The 26,778-nt window shown below is 45.8% G+C and overlaps 1 protein-coding gene across 3 annotated transcripts in view; it reads left to right on the top strand.

The window, feature by feature from the left end:
• Window positions 1-22,113, top strand: part of UBAP1L (ubiquitin associated protein 1 like) — a 37,263-nt gene extending 15,150 nt beyond the window's left edge. For all 3 annotated transcript variants that reach the window (XM_063448795.1, XM_063448794.1, XM_063448796.1), the window contains 3 exons: window positions 3,430-3,612; window positions 14,258-14,359; window positions 20,281-22,113. In XM_063448795.1, coding sequence (XP_063304865.1) covers window positions 3,430-3,612; window positions 14,258-14,359; window positions 20,281-20,415 — 420 coding nt within the window. In that variant the 3' untranslated portion in view covers window positions 20,416-22,113. The remainder of the gene's footprint in view (window positions 1-3,429; window positions 3,613-14,257; window positions 14,360-20,280) is intronic.
• The last annotated feature ends 4,665 nt before the right edge of the window (window positions 22,114-26,778 follow it).

Below are 26,778 nucleotides of genomic sequence, written 5' to 3'. Positions count from 1 at the left end.
GGTTAAGCTGAGGGTGGTGGGGGGTGAGGCTGAGGGTGGTGATGGTGGTGGGGAATGAGGCTGAGGTTGGTGGGGGGTGATGGTGACGGTGGTGGGGGGTGAAGCTGATGGTGGTGGTGGGTGTAGCTGAGGGTGGTGGGGGTGAGGCTGAGGGTGGTGGGGGGTGAGGCCGAGGGTGGGGAGATGGTGGTGGGGTGAGGGTGGGGGTGATGGTGGTGGGGGTGAGGCTGAGGGTGGTGGGGGTGATGGTGGTGGGGGGTGAAGCGGAGGGTGGTGCGGGGTGATGGTGGTGGTGGGGGGTGAGGCTGAGGGTGGTGGGGGTGAGGCTGAGGGTGGTGGGGGTGATGGTGGTGGGTGGTGAAACTGAGGGTGGTGGGGGGTGAGGCTGAGGGTGGTGGGGGGTGATGGTGAGGGTGGGGGGTGAGGCTGAGGGTGGTGGGGGGTGATGGTGAGGGTGGGGGGTGAGGCTGAGGGTGGTGGGGGGTGATGGTGAGGGTGGGGGGTGAGGCTGATGGTGGTGGTGGGTGTAGCTGAGGGTGGTGGGGTGATGGTGATGGTGAGGGTGGTGGGGGTGATGGTGGTGGGGGTGATGGTGGTGGGTGGTGAGGCTGAGGGTGGTGGGTGGTGAGGCTGAGAGTGGTGGGGGGTGAGGCTGAGGGTGGGGAGATGGTGGTGGGGGTGAGGCTGAGGGTGGGGTGATGGTGGTGGGGTGAGGCTGAGGGTGGTGGGGGTGATGGGGGTGGGGGGTTAAGCTGAGGGTTAAGCTGAGGGTGGTGGGGGGTGAGGCTGAGGGTGGTGATGGTGGGTGATGGTGGTGGGGAATGAGGCTGAGGTTGGTGGGGGGTGATGGTGACGGTGGTGGGGGTGAAGCTGATGGTGGTGGTGGGTGTAGCTGAGGGTGGTGGGGGTGAGGCTGAGGGTGGTGGGGGGTGAGGCCGAGGGTGGGGAGATGGTGGTGGGGTGAGGGTGGGGGTGATGGTGGTGGGGGTGAGGCTGAGGGTGGTGGGGGTGATGGTGGTGGGGGGTGAAGCGGAGGGTGGTGCGGGGTGATGGTGGTGGTGGGGGGTGAGGCTGAGGGTGGTGATGGTGGTGGGGAATGAGGCTGAGGTTGGTGGGGGGTGATGGTGACGGTGGTGGGGGGTGAAGCTGATGGTGGTGGTGGGTGTAGCTGAGGGTGGTGGGGGTGAGGCTGAGGGTGGTGGGGGGTGAGGCCGAGGGTGGGGAGATGGTGGTGGGGTGAGGGTGGGGGTGATGGTGGTGGGGGTGAGGCTGAGGGTGGTGGGGGTGATGGTGGTGGGGGGTGAAGCGGAGGGTGGTGCGGGGTGATGGTGGTGGTGGGGGGTGAGGCTGAGGGTGGTGGGGGTGAGGCTGAGGGTGGTGGGGGTGATGGTGGTGGGTGGTGAAACTGAGGGTGGTGGGGGGTGAGGCTGAGGGTGGTGGGGGGTGATGGTGAGGGTGGGGGGTGAGGCTGAGGGTGGTGGGGGGTGATGGTGAGGGTGGGGGGTGAGGCTGAGGGTGGTGGGGGGTGATGGTGAGGGTGGGGGGTGAGGCTGATGGTGGTGGTGGGTGTAGCTGAGGGTGGTGGGGTGATGGTGATGGTGAGGGTGGTGGGGGTGATGGTGGTGGGGGTGATGGTGGTGGGTGGTGAGGCTGAGGGTGGTGGGTGGTGAGGCTGAGAGTGGTGGGGGGTGAGGCTGAGGGTGGGGAGATGGTGGTGGGGGTGAGGCTGAGGGTGGGGTGATGGTGGTGGGGTGAGGCTGAGGGTGGTGGGGGTGATGGGGGTGGGGGGTTAAGCTGAGGGTTAAGCTGAGGGTGGTGGGGGGTGAGGCTGAGGGTGGTGATGGTGGGTGATGGTGGTGGGGAATGAGGCTGAGGTTGGTGGGGGGTGATGGTGACGGTGGTGGGGGTGAAGCTGATGGTGGTGGTGGGTGTAGCTGAGGGTGGTGGGGGTGAGGCTGAGGGTGGTGGGGGGTGAGGCCGAGGGTGGGGAGATGGTGGTGGGGTGAGGGTGGGGGTGATGGTGGTGGGGGTGAGGCTGAGGGTGGTGGGGGTGATGGTGGTGGGGGGTGAAGCGGAGGGTGGTGCGGGGTGATGGTGGTGGTGGGGGGTGAGGCTGAGGGTGGTGGGGGTGAGGCTGAGGGTGCTGGGGGTGATGGTGGTGGGTGGTGAAACTGAGGGTGGTGGGGGGTGATGGTGGTGGGGGTGAGGCTGAGGGTGGTGGGGGGTGATGGTGAGGGTGGGGGGTGAGGCTGAGGGTGGTGGGGGGTGATGGTGAGGGTGGGGGGTGAGGCTGAGGGTGGTGGGGAGTGATGGTGAGGGTGGGGGGTGAGGCAGATGGGTGGTGGGGTTGATGGTGGTGGGGGTTGAAGCTGAGGGTGGTGGGGGTGATGGTGGTGGGGGTGATGGTGGTGGGGGTGAGGCTGAGGGTGGTGGGGGTGAGGGTGGTGGGGGGTGAAGCTGAGGGTGGTGGGGGGTGATGGTGGTGGGGGGTGAAGCTGAGGGTGGTGGGGGGTGATGGTGGTGGGGGTGAGGCTGAGGGTGGTGGGGGTGATGGTGGTGGGGGTGAGGCTGAGGGTGGTGGGGGTGATGGTGGTGGGGGTTGAAGCTGAGGGTGGTGGGGGTGATGGGGGGTGAAGCTGAGGGTGGTGGGGGGTGATGGTGAGGGTGGGGGGTGAGGCTGAGGGTGGTGGGGTTGATGGTGGTGGGGGGTGACGCTGAGGGTGGTGGGGGTGATGGTGGTGGGGGTGAGGCTGAGGGTGGTGGGGGGTGATGGTGGTGGGGGGTGAAGCTAAGGGTGGTGGTGGGTGGTGATGGTGGTCGGGGGTGAGCCTGAGTTTGGTGGGGGGTGATGGGGAGGGAGAGCCTACCTTTCCCTGGTGGTCCAGTGGGCTCCATGGTGGTCCGGTGGCCCCTGCTCCCGGTCTGCAGCTCCACAGAGCTGCAGACCGTGTAATCTCGCGAGATTCAGAGCATTGCCGTGGTAACCCGCGGCAACGCTCTGATTGGCCAATTCTCGCGAGTCACATGGTCTGCAGCTCTGCACACTGCGGAGCTGCAGACCAGTGTCTGCGGTGGCCGGCCTGGCAGCAAGGAGGGGCCTCGCACCCGGCGGCATAACGGGCAAGCCGCCGGGCCCCCTCCTGGTGTCAGGTCCTCGGTCACTGACCGAGGACCTGACACACTCTGCCAACAGGCAGTTTAGGCGGCCGCGAGGCCCCAGCCAGCGCGAGGCCTTAGGCGGCCGCCTAAACCGCCTAATTAGAGAGCCGCCTCTGATGAGGATGTCATATTAAATACAAAATTATTGTATTTGTACACATGTGTTATCACTTTTTCAGAAATACGTTTCCATTCCCCGTGTTCTTTAGTGGTTCCATAATAGTACAGGGCAATTGTAGTAACTAATAATGTCTAATTTATGTTTTGTAGTCTCTAAATCCATACTCCTGCCTACCTCCTACCAGAAAAAGCCGTCAAGACACTACTGGTGATGTTCTGCAAGCTCTAAGCCAAGAAGAACGTGAGGTAATCAAGGCTGTGACATCATTGGGATATCCTCTGCGCAGAGCAATGATTGCATTGCAGAAAATGGGAGGCCAGAGCCTGGAGCAGGTCAGTGATAAGATATGACTATGCTTCACATAGCCTGTTCCTATCACGTGCAGAGTTCTCTCAACTCGACTTGAGAAGTATAATATATGCTTTTGTGGTGGAATCTCGGTAAAAATAAATTTAGTAGGCCGAGATTACCACGTGGCATGTGTACGTGCATATGCTGACGTATCGATCAGTTGGTTGCACGAGGCAAGATACGATCAGTAGTGTACGGAGCATGTGCAAGAATACAGGATATAGTATTCCCCTCCTCCATTGTGCTGGACAAGCCATGCGGTCAAACAGGAAGTTAATTCTTATTTGTGTTGATTGGTTAAGAGAATGTGCGGGTGGAGCTTAATATGGGAGGAGTTATATGCCTATATAAGGAGCCTGCACTATTGTCCGGGGCTCAGAACTTGTGGTATTTTGGTGACGCTAGTCCCTCTGAGTCCCGATCGGTGATCCAATAAAGAATCTCTTCCTTCCTGAAGAAACCTGTGTCCATCTCTCTGTGCTTGGCTTCCGTCAGTTTCTCCGGTATCATTTGGTGCATTGGCCGGGAAGCTCATCGTTCAACGGTAGCTGAGAGGCAGAGGCGTGAGACGGTCTATCTTTGCCCACGTTCTCTACGGCTGCACCCCTGAACTTCTGCGTGGACCTCCCTTCGTCTCGGCGCCACTGGGCCGTTGTCCAGGAGATCATCGGCCTCTACGTGAGAAGTGCTGGGGTGTCCCCGTCGATGAGTGTGAACTCAGGTTCAGGAACGAGGAGGTAAGACAACTGCTGTTTTAGACGGCAGGACCCACTAGGGGTATACCGATTGTGCGGTAGGCCCAAAGGGGTTTTGAATCTGTGTATCTGCCCCCTCTGTCGGAGGGAAGGAGCGAAGGCGCACCGCTCGATCGAACGCTCTTTAGTCAGACCGTTTGATTCTGTTAGTCAGGCGGGGCTCTGGTGTAAATAGCCCTAGCCGGACACCGGTGTCTTGTCTAGACTAGCGTTCTAGGGTGTACATTTTGTTCGCTAGGTCGGAGAGACTGGGAGACTAAGCGGCGTCTGTGTAAATTCGGTTCGCTAGCTCTCATCCTATCTGGGCTAAGTGGGAAGGCGTGTAAATTTGGAACCCACTAGACTTTTGATAGTGCGACTAAGAGGCGTCTGTGTAAATTCGGTCCTCTAGCTCGCTATATATGTGGTGATTGGGCAGTGTGGCTAACCAAAACGTATGTAGATTGTTTTTAGGTAGTCCATTCAAGGTACTGGCCAATAGTTTAGTTGGGAATTGTAAATGTGTTAACGATTGTTTTAGTAAAGTGTATAACTTGTTAGATAGCGCGAGCTCAGCCGTCTAGCGAGAGTGTTAATAGTGTGTTGCTGTATTATAGTGCACGGTACCATAACCCTGTATATTTACTGACACTGTATATAAGTACTAATCATTGTCGTCAATTGCATGTTTTAACACCATAACCACTAATAATTGTATTGTGACCTTAACTTGTGCTTTGACCTATGCTAACCGTACTGTAACCGCTATTTGTAAAAGACGATGTTACTGGGGTGTGTTATAGACGGGTAATTCGTATATAGAGAATTATAGCGTGGGTGACTGTATAGTTACGCCAAAGGGCATAATATTGATTATATAGTGACTGGTGTAACAGCTGTGTGTGTACGGGAATTCCCTGAGTGTTTATTGTTATTGTGTACGTTTCACTTGGTAACTGTACCACGTGGTGCTGTTGCCAGAGGAAACGGGTGTGACTGTTGAATAGTACGCGTGTATAGTATTCGTTGTCGACGACGTTCCATTGTTAAGTATGGGTGCGTCGCAGTCAACGATTCCGGATCCCTTAGGTTGTATGGTGAAGAATTTTAAAAAGGGATTCAAAACTTGTGATTTTGGGGTTAAGATGTCTCCTGTACGTTTGGTTACTTTGTGCACTAGGGAGTGGCCTACTTTGGTTGCGGCATGACCGCCACGTGGCAGTTTGGATCCAACTCTGGTGCAGCGCTTACACGTGGCTGTATCAGGTAGGCCTGAACTTTACGGCCAGTTTCCTTATATTGACTGTTGGAGACAGGCCGTAAATGACTCGCCAAAATGGCTCCAGACATGCCACGAGGAGCAGTGTCGCCTCATGGTAGCTAGGACTTGTTCGTCCACTAGGACTGGTGTTAGGCCCATTTTGGACACGCCCCCTGAGTCCGAGATCCCTTTGCCGCCCCCTTACTTTCCGTTAAGAGGAAGTGACGCAAACGCAGGAAGTCCTGCACCCCTCCCCTCATTACCCTCATCCACTTCCGCTTCCTCCTCCAGTACAGGATCCACCCCCCCTCGTACTAAATCTCCCCTTCCGGAATCAGAACCAACCCCCATTAGAAACGAATATCCTGATTTGGCGCCACTTCAGACTTCCGGTCAAGCTTCATCTAGCTCGACTCGAAGTGTTTTATTTACAACCTTTTCCCAAAGCCAACCTCCCACATCCCCATACCCTATCTCTCCCCGACCGGAACCCATGACTGACGCCCCTCTACGTAGCCCCATCCAAACCCGACAGTTGACTGGTGCCCAACAATTAAAGCACTATCAGATGCCTCTTCGTCTGAATCCCGGGTCAGCTTATATCGATGCCGCAGGTCAAATGGCACACGCTGACCCAGTCTTCGTATATGTCCCATTCACCACAACCGATCTTTTAAACTGGAAGACCCATAATTCCTCGTATACTGAGAAACCACAAGCTATGACTGATCTGTTCACCTCAATAGTACAGACGCATAATCCGACATGGGCTGATTGCCAGCAGTTACTAATGACTTTATTTAACAATGAGGAAAGGACAAGAATAAATCAAGCAGCCATTAAAGCATTAGAAGATAAAGCCCGTGCTTTGAACCAAGCTAATCCAGCAGCATGGGCCGCAACACATTATCCCAACACTGATCCCGATTGGAACGTAAATGGTGCTGATATGGTTCAACTCAGAGCCTATAGAGACGCTATAATTGCTGGCATGAAAGCCGGAGGAAAGAAAGCTATTAACATGTCGAAGACAGTTGAGGTGATCCAGAAAAGCGATGAAGCGCCCAGTGTCTTTTATGACCGATTATTGGAGGCATACCGCTTGTATACCCCCTTTAATCCGGAAGACACAGATAATTCCCGAATGGTTAACTCCGCCTTTGTCAGCCAAGCTTACGGAGATATTAAGCGCAAGCTACAAAAGTTAGAAGGGTTTGCAGGTATGTCCATCACCCAACTAATGGAGGTAGCAAATAAGGTTTATATGAACAGGGATACAGAAAGTAAGAAAGAGGAAGAGCGCAAGATGCGTAAAAAGGCTGATATGCTAGCGGTAGCGATCGCAGGCGTAGATAGACGGGGCCCGGATAGAGGCGATAGTAGATGGAATGAGGAACCTCTAAGTAGAAATCAGTGCGCTTACTGTAAGGAAGAAGGGCATTGGAGAAATGAGTGTCCGCGAAGAGAACAGTCTGAGAGAGACAGACCTAGGTCAGGTTACGGAAACTTTAGAGGCAGAGCGAGAGGTAGAGGAGGCCCCGGAGGGAGTAATGGTTATAGAGGGAGTAATGGGAACAGAGGAAGTGTTAGGGAAGACAGGTATATTCCAGCAGCGCAAAGGTCCCGCGATAGAGAAGGTAGGGACTTTGTAGGATTGGCTGACACGGTCATGGAGGACTATTGATACCGACCGGGCTCCATCCCCCTTGGTCGAGCGGAGCCTATGGTCGATGTATCAATAGGGGGAAAAAGGAGTGCGTTCATGATCGACACTGGTGCTGAACATTCAGTGGTGACTAATCTAGTTGCTCCTCCATCTGGAAGGACTATTACTGTGATAGGAGCAACTGGAAGAAGTGCTGAAAAACCGGTTCTTAAAAGTCGACTCTGTACATTGGGAGGCCACGTAGTAAAACATCAATTCCTTTATATGCCTGAATGTCCAGTCCAATTGCTGGGACGTGATATGCTATCAAAATTACAAGCGCAGATTACGTTCCTACCAAATGGAACAACATCCTTAAAGTTTAATGGACCTTCAGGTATTATGACTTTATCTGTACCAAAGGAAGAAGAGTGGCGACTTTATACAGTGTTGACTAGCCAAAACCCTAGGAGTGATGAGACATTATTCAACATACCAGGAGTTTGGGCAGAGAACAACCCACCAGGACTGGCCCGCAATATTCCACCTATAAAAATTGAACTAAAACTTGGGGTTTATCCAGTGAGCCTAAGACAATACCACATCCCGCAGAAGGCTAAGAAGAACATTCAATCTTATCTGGATAAGTTCATACGGTATGGTATCCTAAAATTCTGTACTTCCCCCTGGAACACCCCATTGCTGCCTGTTCAAAAGCCCGGTACAGATGAGTATCGACCTGTGCAGGACTTGAGAGCAGTCAATGATGCGGTTGTTAGTATACATCCAGTCGTGCCCAATCCATATAACCTGCTTGCTTTAATTCCGGGCGGGGCTACTTATTTCACAGTCTTAGATCTCAAAGATGCCTTCTTTTGCCTCCGAATTGCCGCAGAAAGTCAATGTATCTTCGCTTTCCAATGGGAGAACGCTGTAACGGGCTCAAAACGCCAAATGACTTGGACAAGACTGCCCCAAGGGTTTAAAAATTCACCTACCCTATTTGGTTCAGCTCTAAGTCAAGATCTACTGGATTTCGAGTCTATCCCAGGAGAGTGTGTATTGTTACAGTATGTAGATGACTTGTTGATAGCAGCAGTTACAAAAGAAAAATGTCAGCAAGCAACGCACGATCTACTACACATTCTCTGGAAGGCAGGATACAAGGTGTCCAGGAAGAAGGCTCAGTTGTGTTTGCCAACTGTCAAGTATCTGGGATTCCATATCTCTGAAGGTCAAAGGATTATGGGGCCAGAGAGAAAAGAAGCTGTCTGCCAAATACCAATACCCAAGAATAGAAGACAAGTGCGAGAATTCTTGGGGGCAGCAGGCTTCTGTAGGATATGGATTCCCAGTTACGCGATACTGGCAAAACCTCTGTACGCAGCCATCAAAGGTACAGAGCACGACCCCTTCTTATGGACTCAAGAACAGCAAACGGCATTTGAAGATGTGAAGAAGGCTTTGATGAGTGCCCCAGCATTAGGTCTACCTGATCACACACGACCATTCTACCTATATGTACATGAGCAAAGAAGAATGGCTGTGGGAGTATTGACACAGTACTTGGGATCATGGCAAAGACCTGTTGCCTACATGTCTAAGCAACTGGATGCAGTGGCCAGCGGACTTCCACCTTGTCTAAGAGCCGTAGCTGCAGCCGCCCTGCTAGTAGCTGAAGCCGATAAACTCACTCTGGGTCAAGAACTTTATGTACGAGTCCCACATGCAGTACAGACGTTGTTGGATTACAAAGGAAATCATTGGTTTAGTAACAGCCGTATGACCAAGTATCAAGCAATGTTGTGTGAAAACCCAAGAGTGCATTTAGAGACTGTAAACACCTTAAATCCAGCTACCCTTTTGCCACAACCTACTGAAAGTCAACATGATTGTTTGGAAGTAATGGATGAAGTATTTTCAAGTAGACCAGATCTTCGTGATTTTCCCATCCAGAACCCCGATGTTCAATATTACACCGACGGCAGTAGTTATGTGAAAGAAGGGATCCGCTATGCAGGATATGCAGTAACAACAATAGACAAGGTGATAGAAGCTCGGCCACTGGCAAAAGGAACATCAGCACAAAAGGCAGAATTGATAGCACTAACACGAGCGTTACAATTGGCTGAAGGTTTAAGAGTAAATATCTATACGGACTCTAAGTATGCGTTTTTAACCACTCATGCCCACGGAGCTTTGTATAAAGAAAGAGGACTACTGAATTCAGAAGGCAAAGAAATCAAGTACGCAGCTGAAATCCTACAACTATTGGAAGCAGTATGGGAGCCGAAAGAAGTCGGTATTATACATTGTCGAGCGCATCTGAGAGGAGATGGTGATGTAACCAAAGGAAATCGGATGGCAGATAGTGCAGCTAAGCGTGCTGCTGAATCAGGAAGACAGGAGTATGTGGGGCATATAGCTGCTCTAATACCAACCCCACTGTCTCAATGGACTCCAGTTTATACAACTCAAGAAGAGGAGTGGTTAAAGACTGAACCGGGAAAGTATTTGGAGAACAAGTGGTATCAGCTAGAAGATGGAAGAATAGTCATACCAGCATCACTAGCAGTGGAAATTGTCCAAAATTATCATAACGGGACACATTCTGGGAGAGACAGTACTGAAGAATCTCTCAGAAAACATTTCTACATACCAAGATTGTCCAACTTGACTCAGGCCATTGTACGAAGATGTGTAACGTGTGCTAAAAATAATGCAAGACAAGGACCAGTAAAGCCACCAGGAGTCCAGTTTATGGGGGGACTCCCCATGTCCGATCTACAAATAGACTTTACAGTGATGCCTAAATCAGGTGGACATCGTTACCTGTTGGTAATTGTGTGCACCTATTCAGGCTGGGTAGAAGCATGTCCTACTCGTACAGAGAAAGCAGGAGAAGTTGTGAGATTCCTGCTACGAGAAATAATACCCCGATATGGACTACCCTGTTCTATAGGATCGGACAATGGTCCAGCTTTTGTTCATCAGTGCCTACAACAACTGACTCATATGCTTGGTATAAAGTGGAGGCTTCATACTGCATATAGACCCCAGAGTTCTGGTAAGGTAGAGAGAATGAATAGAACTATTAAGAACCAGTTGGCTAAAATGTGTCAGGAAACCCAACTTAAGTGGAACGTTCTCTTACCCATAGCTCTATTGCGAATCCGCAGTACCCCTACCAGAAGGATGGGCCTCTCTCCTTTTGAAATCATGTATGGGCGACCACCTCCCGTACTTGGTAACTTAAGGGGGGATTTGAGTCAGTTGGGAGAAGGAATTACCCGGCAGCAGGTTGTAGAGTTGGGTAAGACTATGGAGGAGGTACAGAAATGGGTACAAGATAGATTACCTGTGAATATTTATCCCCCTGTTCATAGTTATCATCCAGGAGATCAAGTGTGGATTAAAGAGTGGAATAATGTACCGTTAGGGCCCAAGTGGAGAGGTCCTTATGTTGTTCTTTTGTCTACCCCTACAGCGATAAAAGTAGCCGAAGTGACTCCGTGGATACATCACTCCAGGGTTAAACCAGCAGCAGTCGATTCTTGGCAAGTTACAGCAGATCCAGAGAATCCCTGCAAAATCCGGTTGAAACGCACTACTCAGTCGGAGTAACGAGGAATTATTGTGGATTACAAATTTTATTGTTACAGGGATTTGGTGTGTGAGTGAGAAGGCCATAATAAAGCCTGTCCGCTTACCAACACATAGTTTATAAGCCAGGAAAGTCTCGAAGGGACACCTGTGAAGACGAGCAGAACTCCATTCCCTGCAGCCCTCACATCCTGGAAGCTGAGGCGCCTTCGCACGGACGAAGACTGAGGATGACGGCGAAAGATGTGCTTTTGATTGTGTTTATTTATATGTGTTTTTATATTCAGGAAGGTAGAGGTACCGACACTCCTAGCTGTGAGGTATGCATTAAGACTACGAGAACAGGTAATCATATTTCCCAAACCCTAATTTGGCATTCACAATACGAGTGTAAAGGAGATGTATCGAGATGTAGATACCTAAATATAGACTATAGTGTGTGCCATTTAGGAGTAGGAGAACCTAAGTGCTTCAGTCCAGAGTATCAACCTCGTACAATTTGGTTGACTCTCAGGAATGGAGATCCTCAGGGGACCCTAATTAATAAGACGGTGTTAGAATCCGTATATTCTTCGGGTGTTCTGCTATTTGATGCATGTAAGGCGATATCAAGTGGTAGAAAGCCGTGGAATGTATGTGGGGATCTTAGATGGGAGAGGACGTATGGATCTAACGATAAATATATTTGTCCCAGTAGTAAAAATAAATATGTGAGTCCTAGATGCCCAAATAAAGACTATAACTTTTGCCCATATTGGTCTTGTGTGGGGTGGGCGACTTGGGGACAGACAGTAGATAAAGACATGATAGTGACTAAGTTGCCGACTAGCCCATATTGTAAGTCTATGGAATGTAATCCCATCCATATACTTATAAATAACCCCGACAAGTTCTTAGATAAGTATGGCAATTTATTTGGGTTTCAGATATACGGGACGGGTTTAGATCCTGGGACATTATTGTTTATAGGAATAGAGACTGATACGGTATCCTCCCAGACTCATCAAGTATACCATTCCTTTTATGAAGAGATGAGTATAGATAATAAGATCCCCCATAACGCTAAAAACCTGTTCATAGATTTAGCCGAGAGTATTGCCGGTAGTCTTAATGTTACCAACTGCTATGTGTGTGGAGGTACTAACATGGGAGACCAATGGCCTTGGGAAGCCAAGGAGGTAATGTCCGGTTCTGAGGCAGTTGACCAACTAATATCTACACAAGCCGATTATCATATGAGTGTTAGAGGTAAATCTGAGTGGAGATTAAAGACCTCCATCATAGGTTATGTTTGCATAGCAAGGAAAGGAATAATGTATAATACTTCTGTAGGAGAATTAACTTGTCTAAGGCAAAAAGCTTATGATGATGATACTAAAAATACAACTTGGTGGTCGGCTTCAAATGTCTCAGAACCATCTAACCCGTTTGCTAGATACGCCAATTTAAAGGATGTGTGGTTTGATTTATCCATCATATCTACCTGGAGAGCCCCAGCAAATTTGTACTGGATCTGTGGTAAGAAAGCCTATTCGGAGCTGCCACAGGACTGGGAAGGGGCATGTGTGTTGGGTATGCTCAAACCATCCTTCTTCTTGTTACCGATTGAAACAGGTGAGACTTTAGGTGTTAAAGTGTATGATGTGAATCATAGGAAGAAAAGGGGACCCTTAGAGATAGGCACCTGGGAAGATAATGAATGGCCTCCCCAGCGTATCATAGATTATTATGGGCCAGCCACGTGGGCAGAAGATGGTACCTTTGGTTATAGAACCCCTATTTATATGCTCAACCGCATTATAAGATTACAGGCGGTGGTTGAGATTATCACTAACGAAACATCACAAGCGCTCAATCTCCTAGTGAAACATAATACCAGGATGAGGACAGCAGTATATCAGAATAGATTAGCCTTGGATTACCTTTTGGCAGTAGAGGGAGGTGTATGTGGGAAGTTTAACCTAAGCAATTGCTGTCTTCAAATAGATGACGAAGGGCAAGCAATAGCTGAGCTTACTAGCCATATGGTTAAACTAGCGCATGTGCCTACTCAGGTATGGAAAGGGTACAATCCAAGTAGTTGGTTTGGTAGCTGGTATGAGTGGTTTGGAGGGCTTAAGGCAGTGGTAGGTGGAGTCCTACTGATTTTACTGTTGTGTCTACTCCTACCGTGTCTTATACCCTTAGTAGTTAGGTCTGTGCAAAGCCTGATAGAAAATATAGCAGAGAGGAAGGCTGCTGCACAGATAATGGCGATATATAAGTATAAGGCTCTAGATCAAGGAGAACCAATGCAGGAAGATGAATGTTGAAGATTCACATCATAAGATAAGTCTGGTCTGGTTCAAGGTAACTTGCGGTGTAAGCAAAACTAAGGTTATGTGATGCCTCAAGTAATTGTAAAATATCAAGAGGCATCAAAGGGGGGAATGTGGTGGAATCTCGGTAAAAATAAATTTAGTAGGCCGAGATTACCACGTGGCATGTGTACGTGCATATGCTGACGTATCGATCAGTTGGTTGCACGAGGCAAGATACGATCAGTAGTGTACGGAGCATGTGCAAGAATACAGGATATAGTATTCCCCTCCTCCATTGTGCTGGACAAGCCATGCGGTCAAACAGGAAGTTAATTCTTATTTGTGTTGATTGGTTAAGAGAATGTGCGGGTGGAGCTTAATATGGGAGGAGTTATATGCCTATATAAGGAGCCTGCACTATTGTCCGGGGCTCAGAACTTGTGGTATTTTGGTGACGCTAGTCCCTCTGAGTCCCGATCGGTGATCCAATAAAGAATCTCTTCCTTCCTGAAGAAACCTGTGTCCATCTCTCTGTGCTTGGCTTCCGTCAGTTTCTCCGGTATCACTTTCTTACATGTTTGTTCTCCCCAACAACATTGATTTGAGGAACTCTAAATGTCCTATATTCTTAAAGGGTTTTTTTGGTTTTTTTTTTTAATGGCCTGGTAAAATATGAGTTGAATTATCCGTTTCATTGCTGGAAAGTTATTTAAACAGCAATTTGCCTTAGAACTAAAATAGTTCATGGCTAACTGTTGAGATTTGTCTGGCTATCAAAATTCCTTGTGTCTTTAAATTTCTATCAAGGGCTCCTGTATCTCTTGCAAACGCCATTACCGAATATGAATGGCTGGCTTTCTGTTCTGCCTTGTTCTTGCTAAACCTTGGCTATGGAAACTAACAACAAGTTGCTATTAAACCTGTCACTATGGGAGCCTATGACTGACACATGTGAGCTAAAAAAAACAAACATATCCTTGGAACTCTTCTTGTAGTTGGCCTGTGAGCAATAAGGTTGTGCAACTGTAACTTAGAGAAAGTCTTCTGATTATAATTTACATATCCATCTAATTGTATTTTCAGGTCCTAGGGTACCTAGGAGCCACGGACCGTCTTTGTAAGCTTGGATACGAGGAGGCACTAGTGGAAGAGGCCATGGAAATGTTCCAGAACTCAGAGATAAAGGTACATGTAGCTTTTATTTATTTATAAAATATTTTACCAGGAAGGATACATTGAGATTTTTTCTCTCGTTTTCAAGTATGTCCTGGGTCCACAAAACATTGCATTGATACAATAGGGTACAATAAAACACAAAAACAATATTAATACACAATATATACAAAATGTAGAACAGGTGAGAAATATATAATCAACCATGACGGGTGCATTCTGATTTGAGATAATTTTTTTTTTTTTTTTTTTTTTTAATGAGTGAAAAATAACTGTATTGAGTAAGAACCGTAACCCATCCTCAGCAGATAGAGTCCCCGCGGCTGCAACCCTTCACCCAATGCCGCTAGTGTGCAGGTACAGATAGTCCCTTCTTTGGTCCAGTCTGGTGTTTTTGTGTGCCCGCTTGCTGAGGTGCGGCAGATTCCGGTTTTCGGGTGTATCTGGCATGGATAGTTGCAGCATCCCAAAGTCCAACTGCTTGAGTCCCAGCTTCAGGTCCATCCGCTCAGCGGCTTGGTGGCTTATGTTTGTGGCTTTGGGAGGTGGTGTCGTCGTTGGTGGTTCCCGGGATCTCCGTGGATTTGTCTGATGTTGTGAGTGTGGTCTGCTTCTCTGCAGGTATTTAGCAGATTGCTGCTTCTTGCTGGTGTTAGAGGGTGTCTGTGGCCTCCTTTGAGCTGCTGCTCTGTTCTTTCGTGTCGGTTTGCGGGCTGGGGGGAGAGATCTCCCTCTCCGGCGCCATCTTGAGGCCCTGTTCAGATGGAGGCCTGCAGGACTGCCGCTGGGGCGTGCGGGCTTTTCTCTGTGTGGGTGATTTTCAGGCATGTTGTCTCCAGTTTTGCCCAAAAGGCGTTGAATATGGCATTAAGCCTGTTCAGGATATTGGGCCGTTCTTTGAGGCAGGTATTGTTGCACGCAGTGTCCGCCATTGTTGCTGGAGACTGCTCCTGTGGTTTCACAGTCTGTGTCCATTGTGGCCAGGCTGCTTGGAGGGGTTGGACCAGGATTACCTCCACCGGTCCTGAGGGGGGGGAGCGGGCATTCAGTGGCTCTGTACCCCCGGCATAGGGGCAAGGAGAGCGGCCGCCTCCCCCCAGCCCCATCCGCCGTAGGCCGCAGCTTGCCATCTCGGGTTTTCGTTTGCGGGAAATACTTGTGTCAGGTATCGGGTTATTCGCCAGGGTGCCCTGAACGTGAGGAGCGTACCCCAGCATCTGTGCAGGCATCGAGTTGGTGAGTATTTCGAGCATATCAGCGTGGGCTGCGAGAGCCCCTTCAACATGCGTCCATTCAGTTTGCAGGTCAAGCCCCGCCCCCCCGAGATAATTGTTCCTTTATTTGATATGTTATATATTCTTTCCTTTACACAGACCTTAAACTAAACTAAATAAAAACAATAGTTAACATAAAAAACTGCAGCTGGAGCCCTGTACAGTACCCATATCTCTCGGCATATATCTGCTATATTACACAATTGCTTTCCAAGTGTAGTTGTAATTGGAGGCAGCTCTATAAAAAAATGTATACCAGTCAGACAGCAGCAGTTGTTAGTAGAGCTCCAAGATGTGGCCCCATTTTTCAGCCAAAGGAACACTAGAGCTAAGAATACAAAAATCCCCAAAGCAAGGGTTCTAAAGGTATTTTATTTACATTTCCTCCTATGCCACGCTGCTCCCTCAGCGGCTGGCCCCGTCTCCTTGGCTGAGATCATCAATCTTGATGTTCTCAGTCAATCAAATGTTCTCCCATAGGAAAGCATCGGGAGGGTAGTGCAAATGTGCAGCAAAACACTGCCCAATAATATGGTCTCTATGAAGCCATCTGATTGAAATAGTCGAGTTTCACTTGGCTATATCCATGCAAGTGCCTCAAATGGTTGTCTGTATTACAGTCACTTGAGGCCTGTAAACCTTGCAATGTAATCATTATTGTTTTTAGTTTGAAGAGTTAAAACGAGAGGGACATGGCAGATGGCACACTGTCCATTTCATTGAAATTAGGTGGTCTGGCTGCCTACAGTGTCCCTTTAAATCAAAACATGATATCTGTGGCTTCCACATAAGCAAGAGTCACTTACTGTGGATAAAAATGAGTGGCTGTGGATGAAGAGGGGAGCCTGAATGAGACACATACTGAAGGATGAGGAGCCCTTGTATGGGATAATACCACATGTATATTAAAGTACAGTTCACACCATTTAACCACTAGTCTGAATAAGGGCCCAAATAAACTTTATATAGGCTTACCTATATTCTTATTGTCCACATCATCTCTGCGACTCCAGAAAATATGATAAGGGGGTTGCCTAGATAGAATGTGTGATTCTACCCATGTGTGTATTGGAATATGCGTTTTGAGATATCTTTGGGGAGGGATCATCAGTTTATTTCTCTGGGCTCAAGCCCTGTTACTTTTTAATCGTAGCAATGCCCCTGAGCTCAGTGATGCTGCAATGGGGCTTTTGGTTTATTTGATGTTTAAGAAACACTCAACAACATGTTGTGCCATTGTCAGACCCCTCACATGCTTTCTCTCTGTTCAACCACTATGTTTAGTGCTTGACAGTGGAAGTCCAGGTAGTGTACCAAGTAAAACTATGTATTTGTGTCTTTCCCTGTTCGCAGTGGAACAGACAGTAGATGCAAGGGCAGAGCTCCAGAAATGTCTGAAAGATGCAGATGTCACAATAGTACAGCAGGGTGTGAATGCTTCCCTAAAAGACAACAGAAAACCCACATTCAGGTGTAACGTGAGTGAAGGAACAACACAATTCCATCAACAAATATATGTTTCCACGCATTCCTGACAAACATAAACCCTGCCTTACCACCCAGAGCTGTACATTTCTTCAATGAACAACTCAACTTGGCTTCATATGCATATAAAGGAGGCTATTCTATACATTGTATGTAAAACAAATGCTCTGTTTGGTGCATTGTGAGAATAGGAATGGTTTTATTTTTCTTTCTCAGTCCCTGGTGTAACCATCATGTGCTGAACCAGTCCTCTATAATGACTCTATGTGCTGACATGTCTGGGAAAAATGTTCATTTCCTGTTTGCATGAGACACAAATGAAAGGTCATGTCCAGGCTGGAAATGTAGACATTGTGAGAGAGCCCTCAACAGCTTATCAAACTATATTCTAAGGACTGCAAACACTCATATTTAAGTCTGATATGACAGCATGCAACATGCATCCCACATGATTAAAGTAGCAAGAAAGCGAAAAAAAGAGAGCATTTTTTTTTTTTATAGAAATCAGATCCCTCAAATTCTGATTTCTAAGCATTGTTTGAGAATATGGCATTTTAGGGGAAGCATTTGTAAATTTGGAGAACTGAAGGATGCGGTGTGCTTATTTTTTCATATAAGGTTTTTTAGGTGCGTGTTGATAAAGAGAAATTGGCTTTGCAGTTATCATAAAACACAGCAGAAAGAGCAAACCAACTGATTCCAATGTTTTGGAAGAAACCAAAACCCCCATCCCTAAGGGACTGGATTCAGAAAGTAGAAACCACCAGAATCCTAGAGGACACGTGCTACTCCATTTCGAATCAGTACCACTATAATACCCTCACGTGGGCCCCCTGGTGTAAATACCTCGGGGATATCCCAGTTTGAACTTCTCCTTCCCCAAACATAGCTCTCCTTCCTACACATCCCCACAAGAGGCGACCCTGTATAGGGGTAAAACGGATTTTGATGCTAGATGATCACCTCTGTTTCCAATCACTAACCGAAATTTATATAATTACTCTCTGAAGTTTTTAAATCCTAGGGTATATACCAGATGACGCCTTATTGTTTAAAATGTCTTCATATTTACTACTGATTGTAAGATGTGCAGCTGATCAAAATATGGTAATCCACTCTAGGGCAATGGTACGGAGCTGTCCCCCTTCCTCCACAACCCAGGACCGTCCAAGGCAGGGTGAAGGGACCCCCAGTAAACCCCTTGTACCAAACTTAGCTGGGTGAAGAATATTACCACGCTCCACCCCACCACTCCCAATACCAACACCAGACCCTCAACTCATAATGATCAGGGGTTATAGCACCTTAACTCCAACTCCAAATTATACTTTTTGTATAATGCTTATGTATGGATGCTTACCTTGTGTACGTGGATGTATACCTTCTCATATGTAACGACGCATGAACATATGTTTTTGCTGTACAACCACTACTATTCCGGAACCTATTATGTGTCATTGTTTCAGTGTGATGTACTTTTTTCACTTGTAATGACTTTTTGATTTTTAATAAAAAATTGAAAAAAAACACGGCAGGAAATCTAGAGACACCAGGCAGCAGAGTACGTGGCGTGCAGTGTGAATATACACTTTGTACAATGGCACTGCTCTTTTTGTGATTTTTTTGTTGTTGTTTTTTTATGTAAAATGTGAATAATAGAAACAGTGCCACAGCCACCATGTCTCCAAAAACGGGAACATAAAGACCTGAAAAGGCCTTGCTAAAAGTGTTCATCTGGTCAATTGGAAAGTCAGACCTTAATTTAATAATACATTACTGTGTTGGCTATGCTTCCACTCAACATAATTACATCTAGGATTTGAGGATCAGATGGACAAGTTCTGGCATAAACATTTGAAAAGCAGCATTGTCGTACAGTGGCAAACATCATAGTGGGCTTGGACTTCCAAGAAGCAAAGCACAATGCTGTAGGCTCAGTGTTTGTGTATACGTTATATATAACATGTCAATATATATATATATATATATATATATATATATATATATACACATGCATCGATTTTATATATTATATATGAGTACATCTCTCATAAAAATCACCCTTAATCATGAAGAAGTATGTAAATATTGGCTACGGTTTTTCACATCACTAAATAAGGATGCAATAGGGCTCCTGTATGTTACCAGCTACCAGCAGTGAGAAGGTTAAGAGTAAGACACGCACGATGACTCACGATTTAAGTATCCTTTGCTTAGTGCTGTTATTAGAAGCGGACTTAACTTATTATGAAGAGACTATCAATCAGGAAAATCATTAGACCCAGACTCCAGGGCGTTTGGCCAGCGCAGAACCTGCTCCCACTCAGTAATGAAGTGAAGGGAGAGCGGTATTGATGGATCTTCTCAAAGACCTAGCATTCCTTTTCATGTGCCCTAATCTCCTCTGCAGTACTAGATAGAGAACTGCAGGACCTTTTAGTCACTCATGTGTTAATTTCAGTAAGAAGGAGCCTGAAAGTCACAATAGTTCCAAATTGGACTGCTATGAATCCTCATCTTGATTTAATAAGTTACACAATAAAGCGGATAATCTCTCTGAAGTGAAATCCTTCCAGACCAAGCTTTTGTAGGATAACTTAAAATAGTATCTGAGAAGCGGGACGGCGGGGTAAGGGGGGAGGAGGGGGGGGGAGCAATTGGTTTGTATCCAAATTCTATAACGAGTATTGTTCTGAGGAAGATGGAAATCATACGGTACAGAGAACTGTTCTGTGGTGAGAGGAAATGCAAGACGTGAAGCTTTGAACTGAACACATCTTTATTGCATTTAACACTTTGAATAGGTCAGCATGCCAGTTTGTAGTTTGAAACTAGAACGGGCTTGCTTTTTGTTTAGAATTGAGAAGCAGGTAATGTTTTGGAGATGATAAGTTCCTTTTTCTGCTCACTTATTAACCATTATACTAGGTATACTAACACCTATTAGTGGTAATGGTATGTTATATAAGTTAATTAGTACAGTATGTTGTTGATAAAGATATACTGTATCTACTTGCATATTCTTGCTGTCACCATCTCCATTGGCCCTAATTTCTATAACCTCCTACGTTCTGTTGACTTTGGAACAGTCATAGTATTGTTGTGCACTGTGTTTTGCATCTGCAGAATAGTTTTAATGGCTTAGTAACTGGACAATGCTTTTGCTACTTCCAGGCGGCAGAGTTCCTGCGTCTCTTACTTCAGTTTAATGACATGGGCTTCCAGCAAGATGACATCAAAGAAGTTCTTCTGATCTATGACAATCACAGAGACCGCTCTTTGGAGGAGCTCATGATGAGAGCTCAATAAGCACCATAACTCCTCAGTCTTTGCATGAAGGCACTACTCAGACAAGCATACAACAGTTTACGGAGTCAAAAGAATATAACTGTATAGCAAACAACTGCACAGGGCTTAACTGTGTTCTTCTGTTGTATACCTTTAAGTTAATGGTAATATTACCAAAAATAAAGCTTCATGATTTTGATATTTCCTACTGAAACCAAAGACTAAAACGTTAGGAAAGTTGTGATAGTGGTCCTAGAGACATAACAAAATAGGCTTAAGCAGGGCTCAAACATTTTAGTAACCACTGGCAAGTGAAAATTCACTCCTGATCATTACATCATGGGCTCACTACCTGGGGCAGGCAACCTTCAACACGCCAGATGTTGTTGACTACATTTCCCACAATGCTGACAAAGTATCATGGGAGATGTAGTCCACAACATCTGGAGTGCTGAAGGTTGCCTATCTCTGCTCTAGGCAATTGTGCCTTGTGAGTGTGCCAATGACCCTCCAAGCTTGCAGCGGCGAGTTTCTTTTAAGGCCTGGACTTGAAATTTTAAGTCTTGCGCTTAAACAAACAAGTATGATATGGCAATACATATTCATAAACAATCCTTCATCTCCTCATTATGATATGTCTGAGCACACTGTTAGTTACAACAGGTTATATACTGCCTATTCATATCAACTTCATTATTGTGCACGCAGAAAGGAATTCATTTCATGTTTTTATTATGCAACACAGCCATCTGTGTTACATAATATAAGGCGACATCTTTTCAAACACTCTAAAAAAAAAAAAGCAGCATTAACACTGCTTTGCTTCCTATCGAAATGTACATCAGACTTCAGCTTAGTTACAAAATGAAATCATGAAAAAAACTATTTCATACTTTTTAAACAGCTTGCTTGACTGATCAGCCAACACACTTCCAAATTACCTTATTAGTTTTATTTTTTTGCAATCTATATTTTCAAATTTTGTGAATACATGAAAGCAAAGTAAACAAAGCTAATAAAGAGATAGAGTTGTATAAGAGAGTACCTGCTATTGACGTCTAGAGGCTAAGTATGTACTACTCATCTGTGAAAGAGCTATTTCATCTTTTCAGAATTAGAGATATATTGAGGATTACATGTGTGTGGTCCAGGATTCAGTTTTCCATACAATTTTATTGTTGAATCTTAATGATAAGAGACATCTTAAATATAACATAATTAAATGTGTGGTTGACTCCTTAATGTAAGCACTCCTATTAAAGAAATCACAGTACAGTAGTGCTAGAAGTAGTGCCTGAAATCCGACCACCCGGTAACCTATCTAGCCTAGGTCCTCCGGAGGAACCCACCAACTCAGGCCAGCTGTATGGAACTAGTCATTGGCTCGGACACCGCCGTTCAAACCTTTAACAGCTTGGTGATCCTACATCATGCATAGAATCAGGGCGCTGTTTGAACTGTATACAGCGGGTGGGTTGAGCTATCCGTGGATAACCGATAAGTGGGGTTTACTGGTGGAGAAATGAATGTTTTGGGGTATTTTGTTTAGGTGCCCTGATATCTGGAGGTTAATTAGATTACCAGTTCTCAATCTAGTTATCTACCAGATACTGAAGCGCCTGGGTGGGACCTGTATTGTTTTATTTAATGACCCCCTGCTGGTGGTCTGTGTATAAATGTTTGTACTGTGACCAATAAAGTAGTCCTGTTTTCACCCTTCATCAAGTTTCAGCTGATGTTTGGGTAGGCGGCTGAATCACGGATCACTCGGCAAGAAAAGGTGGAGATACTCTGGTCGAGTATTGGAGCTTTACCACAAACAGTATTGAAGAAACACTCAAAGCACCATAACCACCACAGCTTATTGTCGTGGTTAGGAAGGCAGGAGCCCCTTGTTTTATGTAGTCAAACTGTTTTAAATGTTAAACTATCCAGGTAATCTTTCAGATCTTTGTACATTCTCTGCAATTCCTGGTCTGGGAAATAGTGCTGTCAATTGATTATTAACTGACGTAAGAATTTGAAGTGAATTTCAAATGTAAAGTCAGCAATGCTTTCCATCGAGCTACTCTGACCTTAAATATGAAATCCACCTGGAATTCTCCTTTTAGTACATAACCCTGTCAGTAATCCAGGAAGCACAGCTCTTATTGAAAGGAGTTAAGTAATAATGATTACAGCAGGCATAAAAACAAAAATGGGAATTGTGGTGAACTAACAAGGAAATTACATATTGTAGGACAAAATATAAGATCTCTCAAATCTACTTTTTTCTATTTGTCCATCAGATAGTGAATAGAAAACCAAATTGCTAAATTTAGACTAAACTAGCTGTGACGACAATGGAACATTTTTCCCAAGTCAGCTATATTGCCCAAAATGCTGCAATTTTAAAGTGGACACCTCACTTCCATAGAAGTGATAGTTCCAGATTCCTTCACCCCAGTAAACACTATTTCAGCATTTACTTGGGTGAACAGAACAGCAGAGATTAAAAATAATAATAATAATGACCTACCTCCAATGCACTTACTCATTGTGCCCAGCTCGCCATCCCATGATGCTCTGGTTGTGTGTGTGCGCTCAGGTAGCTATTGGAAAATAAAAAATGCGCACACAATATTTACTCCAGTAGTGCTGTATGGACGCATGTGTTTTGTGTATGGCACTGCAACAGTTAACAGGCTTTACTCAGCAAAGTATGTTAATAAAAATAAAATAAATCAGAGAATTTTAAATAATTTTAGCATAATCTATTGTTAATTTTTAGTTAGCTGTCAGAGTATGCTATATTTGAGAAACTGACAGTTCCTCTTTAAGTTCACTGCAATTTGGTGTCTAGTGAATAAACGTACTTTTCTAAAACATACAATCCCTTGTAAAGCATTGATTCATACACTAAACAAAATTATAAATGCAACACTTGTGTTTTTGCCCCATTTTTTTTTCGTATTCTTTTTTTTGGTAGTGCAAGTGAGTACAAAGAAGCGTGCAGTGCCACAACGACTTCTGCTAGCCAATCAATAGTTTACATAAAATAACATTGGTATGGCCTGCTGTATGTTACATTTGCACAATTTTCTAGGTAAATGAGATTACAAGAGTACATATGTGGACAATCTAAGTCAAGCATGTCGAGCTAGTAATCATGAGTACTTTCCACCCCTTCTGAGCATGGCTGATTGGGAATGAGCTAGTGTAGCTGGTGAGGGCATACAATGGGGGGAATATTATCATATAACCATCTATTGTGTAATAGGTTAATGATTCTTTTGGTGCCCTCAGATAATGGCCGCATTTATCACATGAGAAATGAAGATAAAATGCTTGCATGCGAGTTTGGGGGTCAAAGGAAGTATAATTCCCAAACCCTGATGCTAAGAGGGTGCGCAGCCTGTGCCCATTAGGCGGTACTTCGTGTCCCGAGGGTTTGGTGCGTACTTGAGAGTATAACCAGGCTGGTGAAACAGTTTCTGTCCAGACATGGATGTAATTATTTTCTGTAGAAAAATAGGGAACCAAAACATAATCAAGGAGTAAAGGCATCCCTTCCAGTAGAAAGAGCCCCCGGGGTTTTGTATGCGTTCATATGTGGGGTGTTGGTGTGTCTGCGTTATGTGTTGGGAGGTGTGCCCCCATCTTTCATAGACCTTTTCTATGTACACAAAAGGCCAATTTCTCTCAAATATTGTTCACAAATCTGTCTAAATCTGTGTTAGCACTTCTCCTTTGCCGAGATAATCCATCCACCTCACAGGTGTGGCATATCAAGATGCCGATTAGAGAGCATGATTATTGCTGAGGTGTGCCTTAGGCTCCCCACAATAAAAGGCCACTCTAAAATGTGCAGTTTTATCACACAGCACAATGCCACAGATGTCGCAAGTTTTTAAGGGAGCGTGCAATTGACATGCTGACTGCAGGAATGTCCACCAGAGCTGTTGCCTGTGAATTGAATGTTCATTTCTCTACCTTAAGCCGTCTCCAAAGGCGTTTCAGAGAATTTGGCAGTACATCCAACCGGCCTCAAAACCGCAGACCACGTGTAACCATACCAGCCCAGGATCCTCCACATCCAGCATCTTCACCTCCAAGATCGTCTGAGACCAGCCACCCGGACAGCTGCTACAACAATAGGTTTGCATAACCAAAGAATTTCTGCACAAACTGTCAGAAACTGTCTCAGGGAAGCTCATCTGCATGCTCGTCGTCCTCATCGGGGTCTCAACCTTCGTCATCGTAACCGACGTGTGTGGGCAAATGCTCCCATTTGATGGCGTCTGGCACTTTGGAGAGGTGTTGTCTTCACGGATGAATCCCTGTTTTCGCTATACAGGGTAGATGGCAGACAGCATGTATGGCATCGTGTGGGTGAGCGGTTTGCTAACGTTGTGGATCGAGTGGCCGATGGTGGCGGTGGGGTTATGGTATGGGCATGGTGTATGTCATGGATAACAAACACAAGTACATTTTATTGATGGCATTTTGAATGCGCAGAGATACCATGATGAGATCCTGAGGCCCATTGTTGTGCCATTCATCCACGACCATCATCTCATATTGCAGCATGATAATGAACTGCCCCATGTTTCAAGGATCTGTACACAATTCCTGGAAGCTGCAAACATCCCAGTTCTTGCATGGCCAGCATACTCACCGGACATGTCACCCATTGAGCATGTTTGGGATGCTCTGGATCAGCGTATATGACAGCGTGTTCCAGGACCTGCCAATATCCAGCAACTTCGCACAGCCATTGAAGAGGAGTGGACCAACATTCCAAAGGCCACAATCAACAACCTAATCAACTCTATGCGAAGGAGATGTGTTACACTGCATGAGGCAAATGGTGGTCACACCAGATACTGACTGGTTTCAGACTCCTGAAAACAGTAAAACTGCACATTTTAGAGTGGCCTTTTCTTGTGGCCAGCCTAAGGCACACCTGTGCAATAATCATGCTGTCTAATCAGCATCTTGATATGCCACACCTGTGAGGTGGATGGATTATCTCGGCAAAGGAGAAATGCTCACTAACACAGATTTAGACAGATTTGTGAACAATATTTGAGAGACATAGGCCTTTTGAGTACATAGAAAAAGTCTTAGATCTTTGAGTTCCGCTCATGAAAAATGGGGGCAAAAACAAAAGTGTTGTGTTTATAATTTTGTTCAGTGTCAGTTAGTGAACAAACTCCAGTAATGTCTAAATCCGAATTTACTGTAGTAATTAGCATGTTTCGTTACAGTGTATCTGTACAAAAACCACATTGGAAAAACAGACACAGAGCCAAACACAATGCAACTATAAAGCATAAAAGATGAAACCCCGGTGTCCTCACAGCCATATTAAAAATCCACATCCCTCCAGAGGATCTTGCTGCTCCTGCTGGGAATTTATATGGGTGTAGAAATGCTCAGGTCTTTGATTATAATCCTTTGACCATTGGAGAGGCTTTGCTCACGTGTTGACCTTTAACAGTTAAATTAGGAATCTATATTTGAAGCTTGAAAAACAGCACATATAGAAGTGAACAATTGCACAACATCCCTGTGGTATATGTAGTGAGAATCACATGAAAGTTGTATGTTATGCTGCCATCACTGAAGATAAGCAGATAAACCCAAGTTATTTCAGTATCAGAAGGGTACATTTTCTTACTCCATATCCCCTGTATAATAAGAATGTGTGAGTGAGCACAAACGGGCCAGTAAAAAGCTGCTAACTTTGCCATATTGAGAGTACATTACTGAATCCAAATCCTCTTCACAGTGAGGACACTTGCTCAGCAGCCATTATTAAATTGCAACTATCACTATTTTCAGCCATTTTTAATTAAAACGCACTAATCAAATAATATAAATAATAATAATATATATAATAATAATAATAATAATAATAATATAATATAATAATATAAATAATATGGCAAGCTGATTTCTACCAGCAGTGATTCCAGATAACTATATTGAAGCAGGCTTTTTGTGGGTTTTTGGCGCACAATGGATTCTCTGCACCATTTTCCCCCCCCTTCTCCGGCCCTAAATGAGAATGGTTTTCCTCTTTCTGTGATGGGATTGCATGGGTCCTTATAAGGCCAGTCCAGTCTCAGCATCTTTCATGCCAAGATGAGGTCACTGCTTTATAGTTTCAACATGTGAACTTTTCAGTAAGATAAAAGAGAAAAGCAGGTTGAATTGTAACAGGCTGCAGTCAGAGAACGCTGTGTGCTTCTTAACCCTATCCTCGCTGACAGTTTAAGTTCTTAGTAATGCGGCGCAGACACCGGATTTAATGAACTATATATAATCCTTATTACTAGAGCTTATTTATGCTTAGTATTACACCAGGTGGCATGTATTTTTATTGCAGTCCTGCACAGT

Source organism: Pelobates fuscus, chromosome 3 (assembly GCF_036172605.1).
Source record: "Pelobates fuscus isolate aPelFus1 chromosome 3, aPelFus1.pri, whole genome shotgun sequence".
Lineage (NCBI taxonomy): Eukaryota > Metazoa > Chordata > Amphibia > Anura > Pelobatidae > Pelobates > Pelobates fuscus.
The sequence above is the reverse complement of the archived record's forward strand: the minus strand, read 5'-3'. Positions and strand labels throughout refer to the sequence as shown.